Below are 16,745 nucleotides of genomic sequence, written 5' to 3' on the forward strand. Positions count from 1 at the left end.
ACAAATTTCCTAAAATGTAAAAAACTGAAATGACACCAAACAAAGTTTGACTGATGATGTGATTATGCATAGTTAACAGCATTGGCCTCAGTACTGATGCCCTACGAAAGCCAATTCTAACTGTTCACCTGTTAGATTTTAGACTGGGGTAGATGCCTGTCATTTCATTACAGAAGGTAATCAGGATGGTCAGACATCATTTGCCCCTGTCCCTGGTCACCTTCTTGTCCTTCATGTGAATGGAAATAGCAAGGTTTGGTAAGGAGTTTGCATCTACTTAGCCACAGCTGACATGATGTTCTAAAACTGAGACACGTTCCCCCTCAATTTTCTCCTTTCCAAACTGAAAACTCTATAGTCTATTTTTAGACTCCTCTTGTAAAGCGACTCCTCCATTTCCTTCTTCAGTTTAGGTGCCTTTCTCTTGCTGTTTAACCTCGCTACATCCCTCTGGAGATGAATGCTGGTCTGCAGCAATGCAGTGAGAGAGATCCTACTGGAGTGCCATACTATCATTCAAACAGCCAAAGTAAAGGCTTTGGTTCACTCACCGATAATTCAAAAAGATGGAGGAAAAGGAAAATAAGGAGTTTGGCTTGGCAATTTGGAAGCAGTCACTAGCACAGCAAAACAGAGAGAAAACAGTACTGTATATGCAGTATATCTACAATGGCTGTGCGTTACAGTCAGTAAAATGGGCTGGAGTCCATCTTGCTTTGAGATTTAAGGAGTACTACAACACTGAATATGACTTTAGAAAAATATCTGGGAAGGAGACTATTCAATTATTCATCTTGTACACTACTATTACCTTAAATCATTATATATATAAAAAAACCAGCCCTCCATCGAAAGAAGAACCTGCTTTGTGGGTGCTGCTGGTATTTCTATTTGTAGATTATTTTATTTTGGAAAGAGCTTTGCTCTATCCAGACACCTTAAAGAAGTATCCAGATTTTCCCAAGCAGACAGCAGTTTTAAGAGGAGGTTTGGGATACTCCTGGGAGCAGAGATGCTGTTGTAAATCTAGTATATAACAAGTTGTACATCAGATTATTTGCTATAGATACATGTGTTTTTCAGCTTTTCCTCTTGGCAGTTCTAAGTTTGCCACTTTCACTCACTGTCCCCCAAAACCCTGTGTACTAGAAAGCATTCTGGCAGATCATCTGCTACATTAAAAAAAAATATATTTCATCTTATTATAATTTCTTTACATCTTGCATTGAGCAAGGGTTTATTAGTACAACTAGCAGAAAAGACAAATGTTTATTTTACTATGCTTACCTCTACAGCAGCAGTCAAAAGCTGTAGAAGAAAAATACTGAAGCCTAAATCTCCAGACAACTTTGTTACACAGAGCTGTTCAGGGCAACAGCTGGCATTTGACTAGAAAAATTACATGTAGATATACAAGCCTCAAATCATCAAAACCATACCAACAATTTAATGTATATTTTTTAATCATACAAAAGTCCCCCCCAAATTATTCAAACATTAACAACTGATCCACTTAATACAAAACCAGTTCCTTTAGACAAAACAGTAGAGGAATGTATCTTTCATTTTTAATTAAACATTATCGTGGAAAATTATAGTATGTATGGATTTGACTAATTATTCTTCTAAATGGTGTTTTGTCCTAGTTTCCTATGCAATCTCTCCACACCTTTGATACGCCACAGTGCACTTCCAACACACATGTATAAAGCTGTCTACACGAGCCCTTTAGAAACAAATAGTACTGTTTAGTTTCAGTTGTACTGAGTTAAACAACATTGAAATTATGTATAAACCATCAAGGACATTCAAAATCCTGAAGCCTGTGCGACAAGAGGCAATTCCAAATCAGTCTGTTCCCAACCTGAACAGAAGGGGCCTTAAAGGCAGTTCACGCAGAAAACAATGCGGAGGCACTGGATTTCAGCCTATACCAGACCTTTCTGTAAATTCATCCCATGCCCTTCTTGACAAGTGTACCAAGCACCTACTGTTCCCTTACCCTGCTGAATCCAGTGAATCATGCTCTTAGGCAGTCAGGTAAATCAGCAACCCAGACTGGGTGCCCAGCCTCTCTCACTTAGTCTTCAGGCTCCATATCAATGAACTCTTCCATAATATTCAGAACCAGGCTTCCTTTCCAGCAAATTGATATACAAACAACACATTTTTGACTACTGTCACCAACATGAGAAGGCTACAGAATGTACATGGCTCAGAGACCTCACTCCAAAGTCAGGGAGCCATCTAACCTCAGCAAAGGAAACAAATTTGGAGTCGTAATCATTTGCTGCTTCCACCATGGATTTACCATGGGTCTGGAAAACCTCTTTTAGGAACAAGGGCTTTATAGTGCTAGGGAGGCAGAGCTGTGAGCCTGGTAACTCTAACATGATCGTAAAGTGAGGCAGGGGACTAATCCCCTTCTTCTAGCTGTTGTGGCTGCTCAGTGACTAAGCATCACTCTGCCCTCATATTAACTAACACTCTCCTCAGAAACAAAAATAGCGCTGCCTGCGACTCAGCTCTTCTCCAGCCCATTTACTGTTTAGAATATACAGATTGTTCCCTGCTTGTTTCTTCTGGGGAAGAAGATGGTTGGCCAGGTTCACGAACCACCCCTGAATCCTGACTGTCAGCTTCAGTAGCTGAAATAAAAGTGAAGAATAGAAAAAGGTCAGAGTTAAACACGAACAAAGCAAGCCCAAACCCCCAAACTCTGTATTTCAGTTTGCATTACACCTAGTATCAATCACATTTCCAGAGGTAAATTCTTAATGCAAAATGACTTTTGTCAATCCAGTTTGGTTTTCAGCCCAGTTAATTCTAAGGTGCTTGACATCAAGAGCTGCATCTCTCTGAACAGAGATACTGTACTTCAGACAGCAGCTGATTGTTTCAGCCGTGCTTAAAGAAATGTAGCAAGAGTGCTTCAAGATGGCAAGTGTTGAAGCTGCACTAGAAGTATGAGGCAGATTCTTTTGCCCACTTAACCGCAGTGAATCTATGCCATGCCTTTTTAACACTCCTGTGAATTCTCAAGAGCCTTGACAGACTAAATAATTCCTTCTTCAAATCCAACTAGGGATTTTCATTTTATTAAGTATTTACTTGCCAATTTGCATGGAAAGCTCCCTCATTTCCTCACAGGTGACTTGGGGTTTTGTTGTTTTTTCTGTGGCTTGCTCTTTTAGAAAGCCAACAATCTGCAATCAGACTCTCTCCTCAGATTCTGAACTGGCTGTTTTACTGGACATACCTTGTGTTTATTTTGTCAAATCTCCATAACATTACTAGTCAATACTGCATGAAATTGTGTAACAACATGGCCTATACTTCACATCACTGTTGTAAACCTAACCGGCCTCAGTCATTCAACTGCAGTCAACTACTGACTCAAACCTTTCTGGCAGCAGCTTCTAGCCTTGGAAAATCTTTCTCAGAGAGGACTTTTTTTTTTTCATTTGTCTTCATCTCAGATCCCCTTTGGGGCAGAGATCACATACATTTCTTCTCACCAGTTGTCCCCTGCTAGAGTTTTTGTATATCCATTTTCCCGCAACAGTTTTTCCAGAGAGCCCATTTCACCTCAATTCTAGAGGTCTCTCTGGAGGAAGGACGTTCCCAAGTCTAACTGCAGGTTTGAGTCAGTTCCTTTCTTGGGAAAAAAGACCTGATGCAATCCTAACACATCCCTATGTACTAAACGTTACAGCTTTTCTCTTTATTTCAAGCATCTTTAATACCAGAATTAAAGAATTATTAGTTTTGCTGTAGGTTCCCTCTACACCTGCATCTTCTGCTGGCAAGCTATTTTCTGTATGACCTCATTCAGAAGTATCCCCCCTCACTGGGTCACAATTGCAAATTCCTACATATCCTGGAGCAAAAATGCTATGTGGTGGAATTAATTTGTGCTTTCTTCTTAATACTAAGAAAACTGGATTCTTCTCTGAGCAGCAGAATCCATGATGCATTGTTTCCTATGGCTTTGTGCCTGGGTTGTGATTTCCCTGGTGTGTAATAAGGGCTGAGGTCATTAGATGGCATTTTGCTCTCTGGGGGGTGCTCTCATGACCTCTCTTCTCTATCCACTTGCCTGCTTTCATGATTGCTTGGCCAGTACAACTCCACTCTACCAATACAGGACTGGATTTCCGCTGTTTTCTTCATGCAATACCACTGCATCTCTTCACGTCCCCCATTTTTGTCTGCTACTCTCAGTTTCTTCCTATTCCCACACACTCCAACAGAATAGCTGCAGAGACCCTTACAGGTTCTCTGCCAATGCAATATCCACCAGATCTTTTGTCCCCTCCAAATCACAAACTCCATTAATCCTCATGCTTCCTGGTTTGCCTGCCAGCCCTCAGTTTCCTCTCTTGTACTTAAACTCAGCCCATATTCTTTCACCTGTAGCACACCAGTATCTCCTACACGCTCCACTAAAGTCCTAATGCCTTTGTCAGTATCTTAAAATAACTTTAAATTTCTATGATGTCTGTACACCCCCCTCACTGCCATATTCTTCATATTCCCCTTGTCCACCACATCTCCTGCTTACTTTTCTTTGGCTTTCCAGCCAGACAAGAAGCAGGTATGCTCTGACTGCTCTGGAGATACATGCCGACTGGTGGGCTGACTGGCAGGCACTTGGTTGTTGGCCAAGATACACACACCTCAATCAGGAATTGAGTGCAAGCTGACAGCCAGCCAAACACCACAACGTGGCTGCAAACAAACCATTTTGTGGGAGGCATCTGTTTCCCTCGCAGATCAATATTGTGTAGGCCTGTGATCACAACAGATATGTTTGGCTGAAAACAACTAATGGGTTGAAAAGTTATAAGAGGACTGACATTAACAGAAAATGATACTGCATGAGCCTTATGTTGTTGAGAAACCAAGCCAAAAAAACCCCAACTTATATTTTGTCCCACATAACAACCATCAACATCTTTTCAATTCAAATGACATAATAACACTCCTCTATTTCTCCTCCCTCTTACACAAGAGATTTGATTTTTAACTGGGTGATTATTGTAATCTATTTCATAAACAGTCAGATGAAAAATTTTTTATTCTCACATTCAAGAAAAGAAATAAAGTTTTTTTTATTTATCTGCATTTTCAAAAAGAATTTAAAATAAAACTGGCTGCTCACTCATCCAGTGCTAGTGGTTAATTCTCTAAGCAGCTCTACCCTCTTGTGGTCACAGCTAGCTGCAGCCAAATGAAAAACTTGCAGATATAATCACAGATATGTCCAGATGCAGGCACAATACATGAAAGAGACCCAAAAGAGAGGGGCACAAAGACTTAACCTATGCCAGAAATTTAAAATTCAATAGAACAACTTGAGATTTTAAAGATTCAATCTTTCATTTACAATAATTAAAATGTAGGATTTTCAGATGAGCAAGAAATTTCATATTGTTCACACTAAGTGTTAGTCCAAATTTTTCTTTAATGTTTTGTCTGAATTGCAACAGAGCCAAATAATTTTTAAAATATGTCCCACAAACGAGCTATTTAGAAAAATATTTTCATTTTGAGAACATCAACAGATCATATTCCGGAATGTCTTTGAGTCCTGGGGCCTCCATCACCTGCATGAGATTGAGGTGCTTGTCAGCTGGAAAGCCCAAGCATGTCAGGATGCTTTCCCTTTTCTGGCTTCCCAAAGCTGTACAAGCTGGAAATCTGTTCTGGGACTTCAGGATCTCAGTCCTGGCTCCATCACAGTGATCTGTGAAACCCTGAAAACTCCCTAAAAACCAGGGTCTCTTGGGGCTTCCACCTCCGTGGTTAGGTGTTGAAACCAGGTTAAAACTGAACCTCCCAGAGCTCATCTCATACTTCCTTACCATGGGCTTCCTTGGTTGTTTCAGCCAGCACGTTCAGTGAAAGGGGAGGTGGAATGTAATGAATCCCTGGAAGAAAACTTGGTGGGATGAACTGAGGCAGAGGAGTGTAGTATCCTTGATGGAAATCTCCACCTCCATCTGGAATCTGCGGAAACACATGAAGCAAAGCATCTTTGATCTAAAGACTCTCCAGGACACATCTGCAGTATCAATTTGTTTCAATTTTCACCTGTGAATATTATATTTTTTGTCCATTTTGTGGCCCTCTACTGCCATGTCTGTGCCCATATTAGGATGTGCAAAGCCTGTGCATAGTCTAACATGCTGAAAGTAAGAAGTAGCAGCTTCTCAGACCATTTCTGAGCTGAAACTGACCTTTTGAGTCCTCATTTTCTGTTCTGGTATCTCATTAGAGCAGTTGGTTTTAACCACGAGCAGCTCACCTTCACCACTGACCCAGTGCACTTGCCATTGAACAAATCTGGAGAAGCAACTTTGGAAAATGCTCCTTGCCACCACCTCCCTGCTAGTTATGGACTCTTCCCCCTGAGTGCAGTGAAATGAGTGGTTCTACCTACACTTGAGGGGATGGTGTGCACCACAGGGTGCCCCACAACACTGGTCTTCTGTGATCACCAGACCTGTTAGAGCATGATAAAGCTCGTTCCGTCTGTTAACCACAACAATTTTCTACTGTTTTTGAGAAACCAAATGTCTCGAAACAGAAATATCTGACCATGCTGATTCGCTTCCTTGTGGAAGCTGATTTTCCCCTGTTCTTCTCTCTGGCTGTGGTGTCTTGGCCAAGCCCTGACACTTTCTCTCCCTGTTAGATTTGTCCTGCATAGAAGAAGAGGAGCCTCCCAATGCACATTCTGTGTCATCTATGCTGGCACAACATGACCATGTTAAGTGTCCTGCTGCCATCATTCCAAAAGGCTGTTGCAGATGTTAGCAGGATGTAAAAGTGCCAAAACAATTCACAAAATCTGTTCCCTTACTAGCACATGGGTTTGCTCTTCTGGGTTCAGGTCAGACTATTAACACCACCATTTGCTGTCTTCTTCAAAATGCTCTGAAGTAACTGGGAAGCAGGGTAACTTTTCATGGGTACTTTAACAGCAAGAACGCAGCTAAAAGAAAATACAGCAGTATTTCCAGAAGTAATTAAAAGACAGCTACTTACTGACACAGAAGCTGCATTCCCTGGCCCATAGTTGCTAGGAATGTGTCGAAAACCTCTCTGAAGTGGTATCCCTGTAGGTGATGGTGCTCCCCTACACGTTGACTGATTGATGGCAAATCCCATGGGAAATGGGTGGTAAGGATACACCCCAGAATACCCAGGGTACACTTTCGGAGGTTCTCTCTCCAGGTATTCTGAGCTGACCATGTATTCTGGAGGAAAAGCAGGGTGAGCTAGGAAACAAAGAGAAAAGAACAAATAAAAGTATCCATGTAGTTCTATGGAGTTCAATAGAAGTAGCTACAGGACCAAATTTCACTCTCACTCAGGACAATATGGCCTTTTGTTTTCATGCTTAGCTCCTCATGATTTTATTTTCTGATCTTTAAGGAACTAAGGAAAAGTGCAGCAGATGATACTGTAACGCAGAATGATCTGCAATTCTTTTCTGCCTTGTGCATTGTGAAACCAGTCCTTAGTAAAGCACTGGCTGCAGAACCTTATTCCTTCAGTGCATTGGCAACAGCAAAACAACCTACCTTAAGAATTAACTCTAGCAGAACTTAAACCAAAAATCTACAGAAATAACAGAGTTCTAACTTTAGTCCTATCCGTCACTTCTTAAGTTAATTTACAGACAAAGGCTCAATTTTAGGGACATACACAGGCAATTTCAGATGCAGGAATCGGTTACTTCCTTTGTTTTCGATCTTGCATCTGGAATCTTACATGGCCTCTCTGAAGTCTTAAAAAAATAGAGTAGTTATTTGAATACGAATAGAGTCTTTCTTGCCTGCACAGCCTCCTGTTGGTAGAGAAGTGGAAGAGTTTGCTTCGAGATTAGGTCGACTTGTGGATTACTAGAATTATACTGGTTTTAAACCTTCTTTAAAATTGGTCAGCAGGTTAAAATGTTATTAAGGCACTGACTGACAGACACATGTACAGCTAGCATCATCCATAAACATCATTTGCTTAGGAAACAGAGCTAAAAAAAAGGGGAACAGTGATTGATAGATTAGGTGGGAACTAGAGATGTCTGAAATGACTCTTTCCTCTGGGCTTCTCAGAAGAGCATTTTGTCTTGCAGACTGCCAACTCTCCAGAGGCTCAGACTAATGACTACTGCAGTCAGTAGGGATTTCTGTAAAATTACTGTAGTAAATAGTAATAGTATGAAGTTACTGTAATAAATAGTAATAAACTAGACAAGTCACATGAAAGCAGGAAGCAATTTAAGAGGTGACAGACCATACAACTGTTCCACCTGCAAAATCTAAGCTCTGCTCTTAAATACCAAATGCCCTTTTATACCAAGTGATCCCAGCCAAGTCCAGCCTTTGCTAAAGGAATTAAGGCCAAAAGGTCTTTCTTTTACAGTGCTATCATAAAATGCTTGCTTCAGGCATCTGCAGCAGTAACTTCCCGTTTACCTGCCATCACTGAGTTTTTTGATGCTGGAGGCTTGTGCCTGTGAATTTATAAACAGTGAGACAGCACTCAGAGAAACGTGCACGAGCACCTGCAGTGCAGTGGATCACAGTTTGGTTTCCCTCCCAGACTGATTTCCCTCTTTAAGAAAAGCCACTTGCTGAAGCTTCAGCTTTGCGATGAGCAGCGAGGCTGTGCACATTGCCCCCACCGCTGCAGAACCGCGTGACCCATGTTGCAAACACTGCAAAAGGGAAAATAAATGCAGGGTTGCACATTCAACATGCAAGTTGGGTACCTGTGTCCACTGAGGAAGGAAGGAGAGAGAGACAGCAGGACTGGCTCTCCAGGGAGCTGGAGCCTGAGAAATCAGGCAGGTGCTAACTGCGCAAGTGGCAGTGTTTGATGGGAGAAGAAGGAGATGAACATGGAAAGAAAGATTGCTGGACACGGGAAGAGGCCCTTACCGTAGTCCCAGAAGGGAGGGCCGCTGGGAGGTGGCGGTGGCCCCCTGCACGCCATGCTTTTGCCATTGCTGCTGGAGGGCTGGGTGCCCTTCATCCCTTCATGGCCACTCTGCTCGGAGGCACTGGTCACTCCGGTGGCCACCGCAGGGCCTTCGCCTGGGGGAGCGGGGCCCATGGCCGCCCCAGTCGGGGGGTCGGGCATCTGCTGCCTCAGGGCCTTCTGGGCCGCCATGATCTTCTGGCGCTCGGTGATGAGGGCGCACTTGTCGCAGAGGCAGAGCTTCCAGCGGCAGTGGCCGGCGTGGCCCTTCACCGGCACCACGAAGCCGTGGTTACGGCAGCGGGAGCACTTGGGGGTCCGCAGTGCCGCCTTCGCCGCCATCGCTGCGGCCTCCTCAGCCTCCATGGCACAGCAGTCCTGGCGAACCACCCTGGCACGCCTGGGCTGGCTCTGCAGGGCTCTTATATAGGGCATGGCCGCGGCTGCCCCAGCATGTAGCAACCTGGGCAGGCGGGGCAGGAGAGCCCATGGCAGCGGGTGGAGAATGCCCTGCTCCGGGGAGCCTGCAGCACAGGAGCCGCCTTGGCCCCACAGGCCTCCCCTCCCTCAGCCAGGCACGGATGTACCTGCCCACCTCCCCCTGCAGTCCCCTGGTGCGGGCTGGAGCCAGACCTGGGCCATGGGGGCTGGAGGGGACTGCGTCTGCAAGAGGAGGGGGGCTGTGCCGCATGTTTTAGTACATTTCCCTGTGCTGGTACATGCAGAGATGGGAAGTTTTGGACAGGCGGGGGTGTGCACAGGAGAGGAATGCAGTGTCCTTTACACTACTGCCCGAAGTGAGAGTTTTCCCTTTTGGAATTTTAACATCCACACTCAGTTTCATACCTCTCATGCGTTCGCTTTTAATATGCACAAGATTTCAGTTCCGTTTTGTTTCCAGTTTGCAGCATGCTTCTCTTGATCAGGAGGAGAGTGACTGCCTCAGCAGAAAAAAACTCAGTTTCATCATTCTCTTTTTCAAAACAAGGTACTAAGATGAAGGCGGAAAGCATATGTCACTCAAAAGCCCTGTCTCCTTTTGTCAGAATTCCTTATTCTCTGGAAACAAAGAGAGGCTTACCATTAGAAATAAAGGAATGCTCCAGTTCCACTATTGCTTAGAAAGCACTTGATATTTGTTACTGCTGGTAGCTACAAACCCATGGTTTTTACACAGTAGCCCATTTCCAGGAGAAAACTCTCCACTTTGCAATGTAAGGCACAACACTGCTGATTTTTCTCACGTATGCAATAGCTAATTCTGTTTTAAAATCCTGACATGCCAATAGCTTCTTCTACATTAAAGAGAATACCATAAAAATAAACCACGAAGCAGTTGTGAAGTTTTTTACCAATTAGTTCCAAGAGAGCCAGGTAACATCTGTCTGCTGCTCTGAAACAATTCTAATATGCAACAGAGTATGTTTCACAGCAGCCTTGCAGAAGCCCTTCCCCCGGAGCAAACCTTCCTGCAAGAGGTGGGTGCACCCCTCAACATCTGGGGGGGTGAGGCCCTGGCACAGGGGGCCCTTGGAGAGATTTGGCAACAGCCTGGTTTGCCTTAGCAGTAAGCAGCCAGCCCCTGTGCCCTGCAAGTCCCCACTGCTCAGCCTCGGTTCAGGCTTCTCACTTTGCAAAAGACTCAGCAGGACTTTGCATCCTGGTCCTGCAGGTTTCCGTAGGATTTCGTCACCTGGGGAGATGTTTTCCTAAGTGCAATACCGGCATACAAACCCAGACTTGCTTGAAAGCAATTCAGACTCAAATCTTCAAATGCACACAATCCCTAGACCACCCAGCACAGCAGCAGTCCCAGCCTGCAGATTTTGCTATCCCAGTTGCAGACTGAGTCTTTGGCAGCTGCTTTTTGCGAGGGGCTCTCAGCGATGCCTTTCCACCTATGCATTCAGGGATCCTGTGCAGGAGCAAGGACAAACCTGTGCAGGCACACAGCAGGTGATGTAGGAGAGACCACCACAGCGCTCTGTAGAAACTGGGTGCCGGATTGGGTGCACAGCAGCTCCTTTTGTGAGTGGGGGGCAGTAAAGCACACAAGTAAATATAATCAGCTCCCTGTCCTCAGTTGCAGACCATTTTCCACAGAAGCACTGTCTAGAAAGCCAGCTTCATGGGCATGGGCATGTGTGATTTGGCTAAATATCTTTGTAAATTTGACCTGAAAATGTTACTATTTCTTCCTAGTTCAGAAAGGAGTGACTCTTAAATGCAGTCTTGAAGTGCTGCTCACCTTCATGTTCCTGTAATCATTCGAAACATTGACTCTGTATTAAATATAGGCAGATGATATATTCCTAATTGTATGCTTCATATTTTTGCAGTATGTTGAGGATGTGCCTATTTAGCTGTAGAATGAAAGAGGATAGATGACACATTTTAAAAAACTGTAATTATATCTTTCCATAGATACACAATCTGTGTTCATTTGGATACTTAAGCAGTGGAGGAGAAAGCGGACAGGCTATGGACATTTTCCCCAGTAATTTTCAGTTCTGAGTCACATGATACTACTATTCGAGACATTGACTCAAACAAATTTATCTCTCTCCTCTCCCAAAAAAGGTATACCAGCCATGGGCTGCAACAGTTTCTCCATTAATAAACCAGGTCTTTCAAAGTCATGTGGATTTTTCTTTTGAGCAATTTTTACCTAAGCATTCAGGATTTATTCCACTCTCCGTATAGATTGTTTCAAACATAACTAGACTTGCTTTTTATAGAAAAGTGAACATTTTATTTTGCTTGTGAGGTCAATTTTTACTTCTGCAGACAGTTCAAAGAATTCTGCTATTCTGATCCTCTTATGTGTTTATATAGACATTTGATTTAGCTTATCACACACCATTATCAAGACCATCTGACATAGAAGACAGAACAATTTCAAAATAAATTTTTGGAATGCTATGTAGAATTGTATGTGGATGCAGCTCCGTATCTATTATCATTTTCTCCTTTATTCATATTTGAAAGAAAATGAGGCACAATGAAGACACTTTTCTCTAAAACTTACTCAGTTTGCTCTAGCATTTTATTTAACATATGGTGTGACTGTAACATAAAGTGTGTACAGACAGAGTTCTGTATTAAAATAGCATTTATAAGAATTATTATCTTGCCAAAATGAAAGGAAAGCAACCTGCTGATTTCATGTTATTGAAATTAATAGCAATAATGTCTACTTCTTTCCAACTTCTGAATCATATAAAGTGTGTGGTTTTGGTATACAGTTTCCTTTGTATGTGAAACAGTGAAGAAAAACAATGATTTAGCTAAGAGGAAACAAATCAAAAGACTGTCTGCCTTTAAACTGAATAGCAGAACGTTGGGTTTTGGTTTTTTCCTCCTTCTCAGACTTTCCAGCTAACATTTTATGCAGTACATGTTTTTTGGCAAGAAAATTGTTCTGCTTATATTTGATATTTCACAGAGCAATAGCAGCATAATTAAGAAATTTGTTCAGTCTGAGATCTCCATTAACAAATATTTGCAAACTTGTTTCAAAATAAATGTTTTCTTATGCATAACAATCAAGAGTATCTTTTGGATTTTTAAGACATCACATATGAAGAAAAAATCTTCTCTTCACAAATTTTTTTAGTACTTTGGAAGTGCCCATTATGTACTACCATAGTCATTGTATAAAGATTGATATAGTGATGGTATTATTAGCTCTTCTATATGACAACTGATTAATCCCATGCTTATGGCTGTCAGTTATGGTATACTCAACATGAGGACATTTACCTGCACAGAAAGAACTGCTTGAGGACGACTAGCCAGGCTTCAGTTGCTCCCCACCACTTCACACCCAGGCCTCTTCTGTTATCCAGTCTTAACAAATACCTTGACTCCACCTGTGGATTAGTAACTGATCTCCTGGTATCACTCACTTTTGGGAGACTACTGTGGCTTCCTGCACTGGCTGATGGGCCTGCAGGTTAATTTCCGATCCCTTACTGGACATCTCAAGTCAGGTCTGGCCCACAGGTTGGCACTAAATCTTCTCTAAACTGCCAAGGAACATCGCTACTGCCTTCCGTGTCTTGTTGCTGGGAAGAAGGTGTTTTTACCTCCTTACACGTCCCTGGTGTATTTGTTCATTAAAATATAGCTTGGTTATCTCCATACCGTTCTGCAGTCATATATGTCTCTTCCTTCCCCTCCTGTCTAGATTAGGATCCTGCAGTATTCTTCCCTCTGAGCTCCACATGTGCAATCTTTTCCCACTCTTACATACGCAGAAGCCTTCAGCAAGGATTGTTCTGGATTATGTTGTGCATCCCTTTGCCTTCCTCCCACTTCTCTCTTGCATTAATTACATCCTGCTTCTCTTTCCTTTCACAAGGGAAGAAAAATCCCTTTCAGATTTTATCCCCGCATACCCATCAGCTCACGTTCACTGTCAAGATGTGGGCTTTCACCTTCACCTGGCCCAGAATATCATTTTGCTAAGTAGCATTGATAACACACCTTCATGCTTTCTTCTGTAGTCATCCTATTTAGAAGCTCCTTATAAAAAACATCAAAGCCTTTAAAACATCCTCTGACTGCCCTGCATGACAAAAATCTCCCTTTCAGCGTTGAGTTAACACTATTGGATGTCCATAAATTATATCTGTCACAGAATTGCAAGGTTCAGTTATCTCCTGACAAGCTTATGAGGTTGTCTAATCCTGCCCAAAGCAAGCCTACGTGACAATAAAGTTCCTGGAGTAGCTTTTGTAGACTGTATTTTCCACCTTTCTAATCACTGTGAAATTGTACCATAGTGAACATTTTTTTTTAATGTGAGGAAATGTGCAGTATAGAAAGAGTTCAGTGTGATTAGATCATATCTACGTGAAGATTTGAAATGGTGTTTGGATCACACCATTTTTAAAACTGGTTCCAGTTGTTTAAATTCATATAAACAGATCCACCTTTTCAATTTTTTTTTTCAGTGTCAATTCAATGTCCTTTTCTTTAAAATGTTGTCTACAGTAATTCAAACAGGAATTCCTCTTGGGTGGATTTTTTTGTTGTTGTTACACAAGTTTTAGATGGACCACAATTAGATGTTGATTTTCATCTGCTGTATCAAAAAGGGGAAACTCTATGCTATGATCAGAGAAAATTGGATGAAGTTCATATGTAAGTTTAAACCTTAAAAAGTTGTAAAAGTTATATAAAGCACTTCTGGTTTCTTTAACAAACACAACTAAAATAAAGCTTGTGTACTTAAAATTGTGGATCTTTTAAATATATAACAGGAAAGCTTAGTTCTTAAATATTAACAATAGACACTTTATGACTATGACTGCTGTTTGTTTATTGTAACAAGATCTTTATTTTAGAGAAAAGCAATAGTGATTAAACTGGAAAGTCTGTGATCTGGTTATTTCATGAGTACCAGAAGGGCACGGTGAGAGAAATCAACCCCAGCAAGGACAAAACACGTAACAGTTCTTATCCTGCATTAACATATCTCCCATATAAGCAGGAAATAAAATGTATTGAGGGGAAAAGAATGAGACGGACATAAATACACACTCACAGATCCTTTCATCAAATAAGTGATGAAGTGTTTAAAAATCCCTATCTATAAAAAATAGATCTATGCTAAAACCTTCTGTGGAAGGTGTTCAGTCAGTTTGCAACAAATAAGGATCACTGTATCATCAAAGTCTGATTGTTTCCTTACATTCCCCTGTCTAAGAAACCTAATAATTATCCTTTCAGAAGAAATCTTTTGTTTCTTTAGAAGGTCACCTTTGTAGACATTAATACAAAAGAGAAACCGAAAACCCAAAGAATAGTCCACTCTCTTAGTGCTATGGCAGCTGCAGGGGCGCCTTAGTTACAACACCATTTTACTTTAGTAAGCTCCCAAATTTAGCAGGTTTTAGCCTGGATACCACTCGGCTTGTCAATCAGTCTTCTGCCTGGAGAAATAAACACATTTTTAATCCAAAGTTTTCATTCTCCTTCCCCTCAGCTATAGTTCTTGTCATATTCTCTTAGACACAAAGAACACAAAATCACATTTGAATTCTCCCAAACAGCAAAAAAGGGATTTTATGCAGAAACAGTCACGCTCACCACAGTAAGTAGGTGGCCCGTTTAGAGTCATCTTTGCTTAGCACCTATTTTGTGCTGAAATTGTCATATTACCTTGTCAGCAAGCCTAAAGCAATGCTAATAGATGGATAAGGCAGGAGACAGCTGAAAGATTACTGCAAACATCAAGTGTACTTGCTGTGGGCAGGATTCCATTTGTGATTGTCAACACTGGTATATATCCCACATTTTCGAACTGCATTTCTCCACCTCACATCTGAATTAGATTTCAGAATATCTGAAGTAGCTTAAACAATGCAAAATAAATAAAAACAGCTGTTTGCCATAATTTCTTCCTCTTCAGCCTGGACTCTTCACGGCTACTTCAATGAAGCAAATAAAAAATGAAATGGCCAAATAGTAGTTACTTAGCAGCATAGCATGAAGACTGTCATCAAAATGTTTACCTTGTAGAGAGAACAGATAAAAATGGTGATGATTAACCTCTGGTATGCTAGAATTGGTTTCTGGTATTCATACCAATTGCACATCGTCTGCTCTTTGGACGTGATTCTGGGAATTGATAGGTTCCCAGTGAGGTGATAAAGTTTCTTGCTGGGTCCTTAAACACACATGTCAGGGACAAACAGTGGTTTGTAGTGGGGACGAGAAAACAAGTACTAGCACTGACGAATTTGCATTAGCTGATTCCAGCCAGGTATACTGAAGGATGCTGTTCAGAAGCATGTCTTCTCTTCTATGTTATTTCCATAAAATTCTCCTATGGACAATGACAACAGAATCTTTCCAGTTTAGTTGAACCGTCTAGATTACGTATATACACTATATGTATATGTACATATATTTCAGGTATATTTTCACTGGAGAGGACTTCTGCAAATATAAACATGAAAAGACAAGTTGAAGGAATGCCTGCCTGTCTCCAAATTAAGGAAGTAAGGTTCTCCTCCCCTGACAGACTTACTTTCTTCCTATGTTAAGACAACTTGAGTTTCTCTGTCTTTCCAACATGAAATATGTTGATGAGTTACCTCAGCTGGCTCCTGGAACTTCAAAGTCCACTAATGCAATGTAGAAAGTAAAAAATGGAATAGAAAATAAAATGACTGCATTGATAGGGTATCCTCCTCTTCTACCTCCTTGATGCAGCAAATTAAAAAAGGAGAGACTTATTCAACAATGGACAGCAAATCACCTGTGGCAGCAGAGATTATGGACAACGAAAACATGAAAGTAGTGGAGGGCTGACCAACAGCTTTCACATATATAATGATAAAAGGATGCTGATGTGAAGCCATACTAAAGTATTTTCACAGTGGAAGCAAGAGGGAAACCAAAGAGGCATAATTTCTTGGTATTTCATACTTTGTGATCATAAAATCAGACTGTCTGTCATCACAATAAATGGACCTATTTGCAAAACAAGTTATTACGAAGCATAAAAATAACAGAATCAAACCACAGGTTGTTAGCAGTATTTCCTTGGAATCTAAAACAAAACTGATTTTAAGTCAGGACAGTTTAGTTTGATCAACTCCAGAAAACAAATGGAAAAAGACACCAAATCCTCTCTTCAATTTCCCTGAAGCTGCGGGACCTAACTGTCATAAAAGGTTGCCTTTTGCTGCAGGGTTGTGCTGTTGGAAAGCTTGACCTACACAGCAGTGGCTCCTCCGGGC

At 41.6% G+C, this 16,745-nt stretch overlaps 1 protein-coding gene across 1 annotated transcript; it reads right to left on the bottom strand.

Moving 5' to 3' along the window:
- Positions 1 to 2,541: 2,541 nt before the first annotated feature.
- DMRTB1 (DMRT-like family B with proline-rich C-terminal, 1) lies at positions 2,542 to 9,357 on the bottom strand. Its single transcript, XM_009884610.1, has 4 exons — positions 8,952 to 9,357; positions 7,054 to 7,286; positions 5,868 to 6,012; positions 2,542 to 2,648 (listed from the first exon to the last, which is right to left on the bottom strand). Exons 1-4 carry the CDS (start codon positions 9,355 to 9,357, stop codon positions 2,542 to 2,544), a joined length of 891 nt encoding a protein of 296 aa, XP_009882912.1.
- Between the last annotated feature and the right edge of the window lie 7,388 nt (positions 9,358 to 16,745).

This window comes from Charadrius vociferus, unplaced genomic scaffold (genome assembly GCF_000708025.1).
Source record: "Charadrius vociferus isolate BGI_N301 unplaced genomic scaffold, ASM70802v2 scaffold163, whole genome shotgun sequence".
Taxonomy (NCBI): domain Eukaryota; kingdom Metazoa; phylum Chordata; class Aves; order Charadriiformes; family Charadriidae; genus Charadrius; species Charadrius vociferus.